Source organism: Diorhabda carinulata, chromosome 5 (assembly GCF_026250575.1).
Source record: "Diorhabda carinulata isolate Delta chromosome 5, icDioCari1.1, whole genome shotgun sequence".
Lineage (NCBI taxonomy): Eukaryota > Metazoa > Arthropoda > Insecta > Coleoptera > Chrysomelidae > Diorhabda > Diorhabda carinulata.
In genome coordinates this window covers 18,887,993-18,904,606 of record NC_079464.1, presented here as the reverse complement: position 1 = coordinate 18,904,606, position 16,614 = coordinate 18,887,993, and the positions used below count along the sequence as shown (strand labels likewise).

Genomic DNA, 16,614 nt, shown 5'->3' with positions numbered 1-16,614 from the left:
CAATGTCAATTGACGAATATATATAATAAATTTTTAAACTTTTTTGATGCTTCCTGGAGTAACCACCTCAATTTGACGACTAGTCCACCATCATCGGTGTCTGTACGCCCACGATCTTGTACAGTATTTTTGTTTGTCAATGTCATATAGATTTGACATTGTTAGCGCCATCTGTAAGTCACACGACTTATTAAGTGAGGTTATATGTGTACCCGCTGCTGAGACATCTAAATACATAATTCAAAGTAACAGAACGAGTTAAATCTTGGATAATCGTACACGACTCTTCATTTTTCTAATTATTAATTTGATACAAACTTCCACACGAATTAGTTTCTTTTTAGTTGAATATCAGTTATCATTTCTCTTAAGTTCGTTGAATACAATTTAAATAAAAGTTTATATTAGTTATGAGTCCTAAAAAACAAATAAATGCTTGACGATTGTTAAAAAAAAGGAATTAACCAACGTTTTCAGAGACGATTTACCTTCAGTCTCTGAAGATGATAACTTGGTTATTGAAACGCGCACCAAACAATCTAATTGTGAGTGTTGGTGTAAACACTGTAAACAGTGTGAATATAACCAACGGTTCCAGAAATTACAACTTCTATTAAAGGAAAAAATTTACTCGGAGTAAAATCCAAACAACATATTAGAGCTACCAGGATACGCCTGTGCTGATTTGTTAACAGTAAAATTCATGGTGAGGTGTGAACACGAATATCAACGTTTTATATAAAGACCAGATCTCAAAAAACTTTCATATTGTATGTGATAATATTCGAAAAAAAAAACAATATAAAATCTTCCATGTTAAGTCGATTTTCAATGCATAGAGTTGTTTAGATGGAAAATTCTCTAGTAGATCAAATTGGTAGCTGATGGCAACTTCCTTTTGGAATTTGAGAATGTTTTTCGTTATTTTAACGGTTGCAAAAGGCACATTGACTACATTATGAAAGGGGTTATATATTTAAAAAAAACATGATTAAAAAGTTATAATTTTATTTCTATTTAACTTTATAAGATTTTCCAAGTTGTGGTAAAACAGATGTTTGTAATGATCCGAATGGTTCTTCTACTATCAGACCGAATATGATTCCCACAATAATAGAAATCGCAAGAGTTTTGAAATAATCCATTACCTGAAAAATTTCGTATCATAATATGAATTTTTTTCTTTCTCTTAATTGGTTTGGAAAACATTTAATGTTAGACGTGTAATTATAATAACTATGACTTCAAAACGAAATATGAAAGTAATTTTTAAATTTCCCAAATTAATATACACATAGGAGGACGGTTCCAGAAGTACCTGATCCAACAAACAAACACGAAAATTTTGGAAAAATGTATTTAGCAATGTTTGATAAATTCGATACACTTTTTTTAATAAGACATCGACATCACCTCTTCATTATTGGAAAGTAATTGACTAGCGACCCATTTTTTCAAACTTGGGAACAAAAAATTATCCAAGACGGTTTAATCTGGTAATTATGTGTTGGAAACAACACGCGTTCTTCTTAGCCAAATGTGGACGTTTTTGTTTGATTTCATCCCTCAAACGTTGCAATAAGTTCGAATAATACTCACCGTTGATAGTTTTTTCTTTTCCAAAATAATCAATGGGAATTATCCCACGCAAATCCCAAATAGCCGACGCCATGACCTTACCTCCAGATAGAACAGTTTTTACCTTTTTTGGAGTCGGTTCTTCCTTTTCAGTCCATTGTTTTGATCGTTCTTATGATGATTATGAAAAATTTGACTTTTTTTCTGTGAAACGTTGCAAAAACTCGATATAAACAACTGCACGACGCTGTGTTTGTTCCATTGTGAGCAAACGCGGCATCCATCTTGCGCACAGCTTCCTTATGTCTAAATTTTTAACTACCGCCATCTCTAGGTCAAGTCAGGTACTTCTGGGTACGTATTTTTACAGTCATATCATCACATACTTACTATTATTACATTAGAAATTCTTGGAGGTACAGAAGTATAAGCGAAACGGCAAATAATAAAATGAGTAACATATATTGGAAAACAGAAGTTACCCAAAATAACAAGGTATCTAATACGCATCATTCTCTTCAATATACCTAAAAAATCAAACAATCATTACAAAAGTAAAACAAATAATCAATCAGCGACTTTCCACTGTTTCCTAACCTCAAATTTGCACTTGCAGGAGAGAGATAAATGAATTTATTGATTGGAAAAATGGTAATTATTGAGAGTTAATGATAGCCATTGGGCTCAGAAGCTTCCATTCAAAATCAAAATCAAAGCTAGCTCTGATCTTTAAATTCAATAGAAGCAAAAAAATTCAAATTACTCATGTATGTACCTGGCAACACCGGAGTACACGGGAATGAACAATGCAAGATAATTATTTTCATAAGACCACAAAATCGTAAATTTTCCAAAAAGCCATACAATCATGGTCATAAAGAAGTAGGAAAACAAGAAGGAATCAGAAACATGGAATAAGACACCAGATCTGAAAGAATGGAAAATATTTTTTTCCTATTCCACCAACTGGTCTGATACGGCTCTTTTATTCAATAGGCTACTGTCCATTGAACTTTGGAACTCCGGAGAAACTCCTCCGGACAGGTAGCTCACTTTGCAAAGTCGTTGCTGCCTGATCCTCACTAATAAACAGTAGATTAATAGGTCATAGTGTTAGAGAGATAAATTCACTACCTTACATCCTAGCCCATCTAATCTAATCTAAGTGTTAATGAAGTTAAAGCACGCTAAAAAAAAGGATGGGACTATTTGAGCAAACGATTATGGAAAGAAAAGGTCTTGTTACTTTTTTTGGAAGGCCTGGTACTAACAGGAATTGATTGGGTTGAATGAATAGTATAAAATATTTTAATGAATGAATAAAATTATTATTGAGAGTGGTTTTTCATACTATACCTCCTAAATTGAAAGAGATGCCCAATAAAAACAATCCGGCACCTAAAGTGATCATAGGCCGACATATTGACCCCAAAACGGCTTCGATCCATCCTCTACCTTCTGCAATACTCAATTGTAGAGCTAAAATGGGCAGTACAATCACCGAAGTTTTCCATAATAATATTAGTCGCTGCAAAATAATACCAGTGAGTTTATGAGTGAATTTTCATATTAAGTTTCAGCCAGTATTAAAAGATTTATTTAATGGATGGTGTTGATGAGTGATATATCAAGAATGTAAGTGAGTGAAGGAGCATTTAGGTTAGAGGCAACGAGGATGGTCTTAGAAGTACCTGGACTGACCTAGAGATGGCGGTAATTGATTGAAAAATACCGCACAGTCTATACAAGGTTTCACAACCATGGATGAAACGTGGGTCCAGCACTTTACATCCAAAGCAAAAGAACAATCAAAACAATAGACTGAAAAGGGACAACCAGCTCCAAAAAAGGTAAAAACTGTTCTATCTGTAGATAAGGTCATGACGTCGTTTTTTTTGTGGGGGGGGGGATAATTTTTATTGACTGTCCTGAAAAAGGAAAAACTATCAACTGCAAGTATTATTTGAATTCATCGCAACGTTTAAGCGAAGTAATCAAGTAAAAACGGCTGAATCTGGCTAAAAAGTGAGTGTTGGTTCATCAAGACAATGAACCAGCTCCCACATCCATTATTGCAATGGCCATGCTGTTACCTCATGCACCCTATTCACCAGATTTAGCACGGTGGGCACAGGTTTTCAAACAATAAAGAGTTGGTGTCGGCAGTTAATGGCAAGGAGCTGGACGATTTTTTTTGTTTTATTTGTTGTGCCAGGTAATTCTGGAACCATTCCCGTATGAGGAAAAAAGGAAAATACGGACGAAATACGAAAAGAACTTGTGATAGATTAGATTTCAACTTGTTTTACTTGAGATAAGAGTAAAATTTTGGTTCGTTATAGATAAAAAAAAACATACTTACACGAGATGGCGAAAATTTTACATCACCATATATGAAACGAACACTCCCTAGAATGACTCCAATGAAACTACTAGAAACGTTCGCAAAAGTGGATATATAGCCTATAGAAAACGACAGCGACTTATTTAAATTATACGAGAACATACTTCTGCAAACAAAAATTTCAATTAAATAAAATCTCTATCATCCTAACTAGGGTGATACATGAAGGCTATCGTTTAGCCCCATATCTATAAATAATAAAAAAATTTGGTCTTATAGCGTTTCATTTTCTGATTATAGTTGTGTGAACAACTAAGAACAGCCATCAGAGGATTATATTACATCTTCAGTTTTAATGAGACATTTAATGGAGAAAGATATTTAGATTTGGAAAAAATGATCTGTCACTTCTTTTGGAACATTCTAAAAAGTAAAACGCATCAAATCACGTAAACAACTATCGGCATTTTATTAGTATAAATATGAATAATGAATCTAATTCATTCAATGGTATATTACTTCATAAATGTTCGCAATTTTTTAGATCAAACATTCCCCGATAGGTGGATAGAAGTTTATTTATAAAATCACCAAGATATCCATACCTAACTTGCTTAGATTTTTATTTGCAGGACCTGTATAAATTTTATTTACTGTATATTAAGTATTTATCAGCAAATACTTGTAAAAATTAAAATTGTGACAACGTCACTTATAATGGTGAGACGTTGGAAGAGGAGAGTTCGACTTGGTACTTAGAACGAGAAACAAGTCTAGAAATACAGTCCGCTAAACCTATTTCAAAATATCAGTCAGCAATACAAACATAAATCTTGGTCTTTCGAGCCGGAGTTTTTGTCGGGGTCTTTTTTTTATTAATTTTTGCGTCAGATCTTTTCTTTTTTCCGGAAAAATAAAATTGAGTTTATTGAAAGTCTAATATCTTTAATAATTTATATCCTAACCGAAATCCCATAAAAAAATCTATTATCAATGAATTAGTAAAAAAGTTGAACGAAACTGATTCAGTAGAAGATTTAAACAAATCATCAACTGAAAACAAGAATTGTCAGATGAAGATTTTGATAAACATGAAGAATTTTCAGACCTTTGTATCTTTTTGATTGCAACACTTTTCCATTATTTGGTATGCAAATTATTCATGTCCATCAAAATCATCATCTCTTGAACCAACGTTACTTTGTATGTATGGAATTTATTATCACCTAAATTTTTTGTCTCGGATGTTTGCGAAATATCAAATTCTTTGTACGAGGAAGTACCCAAAAGTATCCGGAATAGCATTACCATGGTTGGAGCTTTTGTAGTACTGATTTCTGCCTTTAGAGCCTGTCTAGTGCAACTCGTCGCCAATTCACTGCCACGCGGGCCGTTGACCTACCGCGTTCTGTTCGTTACTAGTGACCGTTTTTCGTTTTAGTGCTGTTTCACTGCTGCTTTGTTTTTTTATGATGGCAAATTTAAGTGAACAACGTGACGTTGTGAAATTTTGTTTTCTCCTCGGTAAAAACGGTTCTGAAACTTTTTTAATACTGCAAACTGCTTACAAAGATAATGCTATGAGTGGTTTTCTAGATTTAAAAAGGCGAAAATGTCGATTGATGACAAACCTCGCTCTGGACGTCCATCAACTGCCCGAATCGATAAAAATGTTGAAAGAATTCGAGAACTTGTGCGCACAGACAATTGAACAACTGTCTGAAATCAGTGGAATATCCTGGAGCTCGGTTCAGCAAACAGATGACTGGTTCTTCCACCATGACAACACACCTGCACACTCAGTCATCACTGTTAGACAGTTTTTGGTTAAAAATAACATGGTTCCTCTGCCCCACGCACCTTACTCGCCTGACCTAACTCCGTGCGACTTTTTCTTGTTTTTACGCATAAAAAGGAGCGTGAAAGGACGGCGATTTTAAAACATTGATGACCTAACCTAACCTATTACTCAAGTGTGGAGCGACTTCTAACATATAAAAATTTGGATAAATCTTTTACTGAAGCAGTTTCGTTAAACTTTTGTCACTAATTTACTGACAGTAGATCTTGTTATGGGGTTTCGGTTAGGATATAAATTATTAAAAATTCATAAAAATCGTACAACCGGGTCCGAGATAATTGACGCGTACCATACATAAAACTCACTCTGTATACTTCGTTCCTGAGGTATGGCCGACAGTTGCTCACCCTGTAATTTAAAAAGGATTAATACTAAGTAAGTTACCTCATTGTTGGAGTGAATCCTGTTCCAACATTATATGTGTATAATAAACATCCGTGTAAACAACAGAAGACAACGAGAATTATACAGTGTGTCCTAATTATGTTCAATTTTTTTCTAAAAATGACGTAGTGCGTCAATGCAATTATCACGTATATTTGGAAATCTGCTGAAATGAACCACGTGTGCATGTTACACTGAAAAACACATATTTTCTAACGTTAATTTCTATATTTACACTAAGAAAAATTATTTTTTTATCAACAAACAGGGGTTATGTTTAAATTTGATCATCTCTGAAATATTTTACGATAAATTATAATAGGAAGATGAAGAGTGATTTATCAGACGTCGATTTTCAGCATGTTTCCACATAATATTAGTTAAAACAGCTACATAAATGTAAATTGAATTATTATGTTGAAAATTAATTGAAAAAACTAAAAAAAATTTGAGTAAATAGTATCCTGAAAATGCTACGTCTTCTGAACTGGAAAAGAATTTCGAAGGCTCAGCTAGTTTAAAGCTAAATTTAGAAAAATAAGTGTATTTCATCAGTAGATAACTCGACTTGAAAATTCAAGAAAATTATCGACAGTATCTATCTTACTAATCTTCAGCTTTGTCGCTCAACCAGAATTTCCCACGCCTCCTTAGCTGGCAGCCTACCTACTATTAGCTAGTGAAGATCGTCGCTAACGCACTGAAAAATTATTATTTCATCTTGAGCTTGAACTTGTTGTGATCTTCAAGTTCTGTCTTTTCAGCCTCACTTGGCTTTTTTGATGAAAACTGAAGTTTCTTCCTGGTAGTTTCAATGATTCCGACCGCACCATACAACTCCACATCGGCCAATCTTCTGCACCTTTCATACAACTTAGCGTTTGAAACAATCACAAAACACAGAAGAACGGCACTTCTAGAATCACGTCTAGTTTGCTAAGATCTCGGGATACAACACAACGAACCGAAACGAATGTGTCAGGTAGCTTACTGAAAACAATTTCATTTTCGCACCAAGCGTATTTGCGTATCATTGCGTATCATTCGAGATCAAATCAAAAGAGGAATGGTAGCTGTGGTGCACATTGGGATCAAGTACCAAATTGCAGACGTTCGTTCTGAGTGTTTGGCGTGGAGTGTTTGTGATATCAAGTGCTGTCAACGCGAGTAATTTGAGAGGTGCCTACCATGTTGCGTTCAGGAATTCAATTTGTAACAAAGCATCAAGGAAAAACATATTATAGGTTTATCTGTATATTCTAAACTCGAGGAGCTAGAAATGGCAATCTTGCATACCAATGTACAACTTATGAACGTACTTACCAACTGTTCTATTGAGAAGAAATTACTGAGGCACAACACACTACTCCACCAATATTTTCTACAGACTTCGTCACTCTGAAGTAAGAAATCGAAATTAACTGGGCCACTTAATAAGTATTTCCAGTTAGAAATTGTGAGAATTACGAATATCGGAGCTGCTGTATATCTGCAAATTGATATTAATCAGATGAGGATGCGGGGATAGAAAATCGGTGCATTTTTATACAGCTGAGCAAGTGAATTAGGTGGTGACTGACTTTGTCGAATGGATAATCTAAAAGAAAACGAACGACATGAAATAATTGCCAAGGTTTATGAATAAAATCAAGATCTGAAGAAATCGTTTACAGTTAATCACTTTGTTAGAATAGGAATAGCCAGACAAGAACAAGAACAGGAACAAAAAAGTACTAAAAAAGAAGTTAGAAGCATTGGTTGAAGATGCTCACGTAAACGGCTTACGAAAATTGGAATGAAAATTAAAATTTGGTAAGATATGAACGATATTCTAGAGAAACAGGACGGAGTTGAAAAATTTAGAAAATTGGAACTAAATATTCTGGAAAGCAATAAATGCAACAAATATCAAAACGTTCTTCAGCATACATTTGTCCTTCTGGAAATTCTGTAGCCGCCAAAATATAAGAAAAAGACTAGATCTAGATTAATCCAGTTCATAAAGAGAAAGCATCCTAAAGGAAATTTTGTATTTTGTTTTAGATATAGAAACTGCTCATTATACAAAGGACGTTGTGGAAAATTTGTAAAATTGAATATTTTATTTATTGAAAAGTAGGAATTTCTATTTTTGATATTAATGAGCAACTACAATTGAAGAATTTTGAACAAACGAAAAATTAGGAAAGTGAGTGCTGATTCAGTTTTTTAGATACTTCATTTTCGTCAAATGTTAGTGAAACATGACATTTGACATTGACATTTCTTTTCAAATTAATCAAACGCAGATATAAAGAAAAAGTTTTGACAAAAGTACTATCAATCTTCTTCTGAAGCGAAGCTGATTCTTCAACATGAATCGGTTGAAAAATATTGAGCAATTTAAACCCTAAATAATGAGTTTTTAAATTTTGTACATAATTGGGTTTTATGTTCGTCAAATCTTCACCCTCGTCACAAGGGTTTGTCACTTAAGTTTTGAGAGAAACAAGTAAAAAGAAATAATCATAATCAAAATATTCTCTATTAAAATCAACACACTTTCACGTGCCTTTGAATCAATTTTATTAAAACATGTTTTCCATTCCGACCGAGGTACTTCCAAAACATGTAGAAATCAATTGGATGTTTCGACTGATTTTTTCGAAAACTTCTAGCAAACAAACAGTGGTCTACCATTAAAAATTGACCTTCTATGTTGCTCGAGTAGAACCGTAGTTACATGTTCAGGTTGTTTGAAAGAACAGTCAAACATTTGCTTCGAAATGTGCGAACAGCTTTTGTTAGATTTGACTCGTCTTGAAAGAATCATGTTGTTGAGTTTCAAGTTCATGATTCGTCGCCTGTCACAATCTAATAGATGTCTTTTAGAGCACCGCTATTGAATTCTTCCAGAATTTCTTTGCACCAATAGCCACGAGCTTTTGATGAGCCATTGTCAAATTACGCGGTATCGAACGCGAATAAACCTTTTTGGACAGTAAAATTTTTATACAATATTCAATGTATGCGAGTAGAAGTCATCTGCTATTACAGCTTGCGCACAGCTTTAATGTTTTCTGGCTTTTGAATGACCTTTATGAAACAAGTGATTTATTCGGATGAGATGGTGCTTCATCACCAAAAGCTGAAGCGATTGAATCGGCATATTGCTGTTGGTTTAATCAACGTTATTGGTTATAGAAATTCATCGAAATTTTTAACCATATTCAAAATTTTAAAATCAATGATGGCAATGTAAATGAAAAACCTAAAATAAGCAAATGACTAAGTCAAAATATGCACAAAAATATCGAAAATTCGATGAAGCTCTTACTTATTTGTCACATAATTTTCTCCGAGCTAAAGGAATGAACTGTTCTTTGAAAAAAATGGAAAATCAACTGATTCACGTACCTAAAATATCTGTTGATTAAAATAATACCGATGTGCTTTACAGAAAATTCTCCGTGGTCCCTGAAAATCCTGTGTATGCGTTCTGTTGCTAACCAAGAGGAAATCAAAAAGAAACTCAGAACTACAACGCTGAAAAATTTTCTAAAATGCACCAAATAAGGCGGAGTCATATACTGCAACGAAAAATATTTTTTTAAAAAAAGTCTCAGTAAATTGTTTGTTTTTAAGTCAATAACGTCATATTAGTAATATTTCATCAAGTTGAGTGGTCAAATCTTAACAAATTTTATCAATTTAATGAACAGAACGATTTATTTTTTGTTTAAGTATGTCATTTGATACTACATACACTATTTATGATACCACTGCATCAACATTAACAATTACACTGTCTGACGCGCGTTTCGATAACTAATTTGTCGTCTTCAGAGACTGAAGGTAAACAGTTTTCCTAACTTAGTGAACAGTATATTCAATATGAATATCGCCAACGATTCCAAATATTTCAACTTAGTTACGTCATTTGATTTAAAATATTGTTTATTTATGAAAATATAATTAATAATTTTTGTTTGTTTTTATTTTAACAATAATATTTTGTAGTAGTAATACTTCAAAATATATCCTTAAGAGGTTAGATTATTCTTTCTTTCATAAATTGAACTTTGTCTATATATTTACACAGTTAGGTTATGAATTATCAGCCTTATATAGAAACAAAAGTCATAAATAAAAAAAATGTCATTATTCTTTTATATATTTTCCTTTTGTCTCCACACACTTTTTAGAAAGTCAGTCAAAATCTAATATACGAGGACAAAATCTCGTGGATATTGGTACGTCGAATGATATTGAAGAGCTCGTAGGCGCATACATAGATGGCGTTATTAGTATTAAATCCATATGGGTTTCATTGTTTCCTAATCTCAAAAATCACAGCTATCGTACTATTTGTACGTGAGATTTTTTGTCTTAATTTAAAACCTCAATGTACTATAATTTAAATCATTGCATCCTTTAATTATCTGATACACGTTTAATTATATAACCTCAAAAATTCGTATGTCAAATAGTGTTTTTAGGCGACACCTAAACGACGAATAGTGTTCCATGTAGTGAAAGTGACAGTTTCGTACTGCAAAACACTTGCGGGACACTCTGGAGTAGACAACTTCCTTAAATGTCACTCTAGCCACTTCAATAATGACAGTTGACAGTTTCATTTCGATGATTTTGCATAACTTTCTTTCACCACAAATACGAATTAATCAACAAATTGTATCGAAATCACAAACATATCTACAGAGATTCCATCAACATCTAGTAGATATATACATATTCTATCTGCATGAAATCCAATAAATATTAATAATTGTCATGGAGGTACAATCAACATTACTACAAATAATTAATAAATTAATATTGACATCGCAAATATCATTAAGTACATAATATAATTCAATAAATAAAATGTTTATAATTCTCTATTATTTTTTTTCTTTGCTCAGTGTAATTGAAAAAGTTTTGGATCTTATGGGTTGTCTAAAAAATGTTGTGTACGCCGCGGCTGAAAAATACAGTCCTTGGCATGCAAATAACTATTAATGTACTTACAGTTTCGGCAAGAAATTCTGGATTTTCAACGTATATACCAAGCCATTGCAAAGTCATATGTATAAAAATAACAATAAGCAACGATATAAACCGAAAGCTATTCAAATGTGGCAGTTTTATCTTAGAAATGTCCATTTTCTTTGCAAAACTGTTATACAAGGAAAAATGTTTCAGACCTAAAACATATACAACACCGGTTATTAAAAGTGTAAAATACACTTTAACAAATTTCTCTTTTATATTGTCAAGAGAAGTTTGAAACGGCTGATTTGTTTATAGTTTTTTAAATCTTAATTTTTTCTCTTTATAGTCCCAGTTATCCATGTGATTTACACTTTTTGAACCAATACATCTTTTTGTAAAATTTGCATACGAATTTTTTTTTTTCGTTTACACAGACTTGTAAGTTCTAGAATGAGGAAAACCAAGAAACTATCGATTGAAACACGCGTATTAATCACAAAAAGAAACTGGTCTTTTCGTAAGGGTAGTACCGGATCATGCACCGTACGACTTGTACCTCTTTCCTAGATTTAAATCTGCATTACAAGGTAAAGGATTTGAGTCTGTAAAAGAAAAATCCTGATAGACTAAGAGCCAGTGCCTGCCAGACATACGTTAAAGTATAAAAGCTGAAAATTTTTTAGCGTATTCTCACTGGTGTCTCGAACAAGGTTTGGGGGCTACAAACTTTGCGTAACGGTGCCTTCGGTAGGTATAAGGTAATCAAGGTACGCAGTACCTGAGCTCTTTCACGTTAAATTATAAAAGCTGAAATTCACACAGAGTGTTCAAATGTCAAAATTTATATGAATATTACTGAAAAATTATCATACAATAGTTTTTAAATGACCAGACATATTCAAAGGGTTAAACAGCCCCTTGGACTGGATAAAGCCTACCTTGAACTATACATGAGAGATCATCAAAAAACTGTTAAGTTAAGTGAGTTTAATACGGAAAAAATTATTTATTCTTTACATAGAAATCAAATTTAGATCTTTTATTTATTAATATAAGTAAATAAATTTGATTTAGCTTAATATTAATTAATTAAATATTATCTTATATATTTTTCTTGAGATTTATTTTGTAAGAATATTCTAACGCTTAGGTCTATTTGTATTGTATGATAATATTCACATAAATTTTTTGTTAATTATAAAATTTAAACTGCAGAAATACTCTCTTAAATGCATTCATGTTGGAGCAGTGTTCTCTCAATGCATTTGACCTTCTATCGCGTCTGGCGGAGAATTTAGACCCTTCGGATAGGTCTGGCCTTTTGAATAATGACTTGGAATTGTCCTTTGAACACTCTGTGTAAATTTCAGCTTTTATACTTTCACGTATGTCTGGCAGGCACTGGCTCTCACTCTATGAAGGAACTGTCAAAAAAGACGACTTGTACTGTTTCGAACAATGGAAGATGTAAGGATAAGGGAGAGATATACTTTGAAGGTGATAATAAATTGATATATAAATCACCAGTCTTGTTATTTAATAGTCATACTTCGCATGTTCAAGGCTTGATAGGTGGAGGCTGTGATATGAAGGAAAGTATGCATTTAGTGAATTTGGGAATAGTTTCCCTCTTTTAATGTTAATTTGTTTCAAATTTGAAAACTCCACGTTGTTAGTATTTGTTTGGCAGCAATCAATAGACGATTCTTATTATAAAAATTGTATCGAACTTATTGAACATCGGTGGGAAAAGTGTATGGGGCTAAAAGGAGATTTACGTTTGGAAAATAAATATACTCTTTCTCAAAACTTTTGTATTTTCTTTGTTGGGTACCTCTGAGACCATCCACGTAAAAGTATAAGTATTAATAGATACGTACCACTAGTACTGGTTTTGTCAGTAAAACAAGTTGCATATAAGACCATCAAAATATACAATATTGTTCCAATACTATAACAAAAAAAATTATAATAATGAATTCATAATTGTTTAAGGCTTATTTTGAAAATTAGTTAAAGCTTTTCAGTTTGATGTGCCTCAGAAGCGTGTTCTTCAGCCGTATTGGTGTAGTTAATGAAGTTGTCGAAATGCTTAACTTTCAAAAGTTAACTTTAAAAGACATACAATACGAGTTGTAGCTATTAAATTATGTGACTTATGATAAAAAGCAATTTATTTTGATTTTATGTATATTTATTCATTATCAGCTACAATAAATATCCCTCCTCTCTCTCTGTAGTGCTCCATGCGAAACTTTTATTGTTTCAAATAGTGCAGGAAGTATTTTCTTATCAGTTCCCTAAGGACGCGCTTCGCTTTTTCTTACACAGCTTCAGCTTCTCGACTCAACTTATTGCAGCATCCTAACATTCATTTTCTCGACTCACCCTGTATGAGATTCTATTTTTGTCCTTTTCTATCATTAACAAACCTCATCTTTAAACCACCAATAACTTTTTGACCCGTTCTCGTATAAATTCCAACTTTGTTTGTCAAGTTTTGTTAGTAACTGACCTTAAGTGTCCTTAATGAATAATTTTGAACTTAGTTTTCTGGCCTTATTCAACTTCTAGCATCCAGTCTCCCCTTGGTTGTTGCCTTATAAAAATAACCTCATTTCCTCAAACACCATATTATTTTGAAAATGTGACAACGTTACTTAAATGTAACTATAAGAACTGTACATCTTGTTATTTTTTAACTTCTTATGATTCTATTGACTCCATTTTGTATAAAATACCAACTATTACGATTGGAAACATAACCTAAATTAATTTCAAAACCAGGAAATGCCGTTTTAGGGTGAATCAATTTTTGAATGCCTTTTTTCAAAAAGAACATTAAACCAAAGCCTTGAAAGTCATGCTAAATCTAAACTAATCTAAAATGCAGACTGGGTCCTTTTGCAATTTAAAAATGATAAAAAACATTCTATCAAAAACCAATTAACGAAGTATACTTACAGAATAATTATGTCATAATCATTTACATGTGCCTTTCCATCAGTGCAGTAATAACTTTCAATTTCTGAAGAAACATGATACATTTCTAATTTTTTGTTAATTTCATTATATAAATATTGAATTTTTGATATGTTTCGTTCATCAACTTCTTGCTTATCTACACATATTGCGCGATAAACTAAACTTGGATCCAGAAAGTTCTCATTATTTTTCCTTTCCTAAAATCATAAATAATCTTTTTCCACTTGAATTACTCAAACTCGAACTTTTTTCGAGTCTGGGAACAGATAATGATCGAAAGGGGTTAAACCTGGTGAATAGGGTGCATGTTATAACAATTCAAGCTTTAATTTATTAATTTCGATCATGGAAATAACGGATATGTGACCTGGTGTATTTTCTTCAGGAAACAACACTTTCTTCTTAGCCAAATATGGCCGTTTTTGCTAGATTTCTTCGCTCAAACGTTGCAATAACTTAGCATAATACTCGCAGTTTATAGTTATTCTTTTTTCAAAATAATCAATAGAAATTATTCTACGCACATCCCAAAAAACCGACGCCATGACCTTATCTACAGATAGAACAGTTTTTAACTTCTTTGGAGCTGTTTTTTCTTTTTCAGTCTATCGTTTAGATTGTTCTTTTACTTTTGATGTGAAGTGATGGATCCACGTTTCATCCATGGGTAGAAAACAGAGCAAACATTCATCGATGAAAACATCTTCGCGGCATCCATTTTGTACACAGTTTCTCATGTCCAAATATTCAGTTAATACTATATTGGAGGTACCACGTCGACATAATAATGGAAGATTGATGGACCAAATGGGCGAAAGATTAAAAATCAACTTCGACGAGAGCTCACGGCCCACTTTCCCAAAGGATGGTACGAAAACTGGACCCCTACGTCTGAAGAGGTTAAATAGAAGAAGAAACAAGGCTCCTTCTTATCATTTTAAAACATTTTCTATCCACCTGCGTAAAACCAATTCAGATTCAAGCTGAGCGAAAACTTCTTGCATCTAATCCAGAAGAATGGTCTTATCAAGGATTTTGAAAGCTTGAAAGTTGGGTTGAAACTATAAAATACGATGAGCTATACTTCAAATATTGAGGCTTTCTTTCCGTATGATTATTTGATAACATTTTCTATGAGACAACCTTTATAGTATTCAAACTTTTTAAAGTGGATACTGTAATTTATAAATAGTAACATCATGAAAGTTATTTGTTTCCATAATACGTTTCGGAAAGGGATTTTTGATATGGAAAAATTGATTTCTGTCCAAATTGGAGATGGAAGACAGTTTTTTTCAAAATAAAGACAGAAATGTTGTTAATGTCAAAATTATATTTTAAAAAATCAGTTTTGGAAGAATAAGGAAAAATTATTTGTATTCTCAACAACTTACCTCAAACAAATTGTGAAGAGATGTATTGGAAACTGGAATTTTCAATATTCCTTGCACTTTACAGTATTCGTTACCATTTTGGATACATTCTGTATAATTGTCCCATTCAAATAGTGACGGTAACATTTTTTTCTTAAAAAATCGTGATTTTGAACAATATTATCTTCATAGTTTCACAAAAAAATAATCAAAATATGATATATAATAGTATTTGCAAAACACATAAAATCCCACACCAAAAAATACGCCAAAAAAATAGAGATAACCTAACCCACAAAGAATGTTTGCAACGAGCGCATCTTTGCAGGTTCAAAGACGTATCTTCAATCCCTGTTCCTGATGGTTTTTCGTTTTGTTTTAATGAAAATAATCATTCAAAAAGTAAATAATATACAGTGGGTTGCATTTAAAATGAAAAAATTAGTCACATCACATACTTTTTATAATTTTTTTTAAACTAGAATTTGGAAATGCAAATTTGGCAGTGCCACACTGTATATTCAAAAGTTACCATGTAAAATAAAATAAAACGTACTTACTTATAACTTATTATTGTACACTGATCGAATTGATACTGATCAAGTTTTTGTTTCTAAAAATACACTACGTGAAACTTGTGACCTTACTTCACATCACACGAAAAAATTATCAAAGATTTGATTAAATATAACATGAATTTTGAACCTTTCGATGTTGGTTTGTGTATATAAATTTTTATTTTCAATAGGGATGTTGTATTATAAACAATGAATCTACAATAGTAACTGAATTATCAAAATTTATGTTTCTTATTCCAATATCCTAAAGATTTGTTTCCAGGAACAATCGTTCTGATTTAATAATGGTAAATGAACTTGGAAAGGATATTTGAAACGCTGACATGAATATGATTGTGGAAAATCTTTTTCAAAAAATATAACAAATCCCGATACAAACATGGATAAATAGGAATAATTTTCGAAAATTTGCGTTAGAATATCTAGTGTCGATGATATAACATCAATTAGTTGCTGTGACTGACATACAGATGGAGCTGCCACTAACAAATCCATATGACGTTTACGAAGTACCAGCTTTCAGATAACTATGTGTCA

At 32.4% G+C, this 16,614-nt stretch overlaps 1 protein-coding gene across 2 annotated transcripts; it reads right to left on the bottom strand.

The window, feature by feature from the left end:
• Positions 1–991: 991 nt before the first annotated feature.
• Positions 992–16,237, bottom strand: LOC130893914 (O-acyltransferase like protein-like). 2 transcript variants are annotated; one of them, XM_057800367.1, is made up of 12 exons: positions 16,060–16,237; positions 15,521–15,652; positions 14,106–14,323; positions 13,022–13,092; positions 11,178–11,353; positions 9,564–9,736; positions 7,491–7,656; positions 6,168–6,361; positions 3,941–4,088; positions 2,935–3,106; positions 1,969–2,105; positions 992–1,148 (listed from the first exon to the last, which is right to left on the bottom strand). In XM_057800367.1, the coding sequence occupies exons 2-12, from the start codon at positions 15,644–15,646 to the stop codon at positions 1,014–1,016; spliced, it is 1,716 nt and encodes a 571-aa protein (XP_057656350.1). In that variant the 5' UTR covers positions 15,647–15,652; positions 16,060–16,237; the 3' UTR covers positions 992–1,013. The 2 variants fall into 2 exon arrangements, with proteins under 2 accessions (XP_057656350.1, XP_057656351.1); XM_057800368.1 differs by having other exon boundaries at positions 3,941–4,085; positions 16,060–16,231.
• Positions 16,238–16,614: the final 377 nt, after the last annotated feature.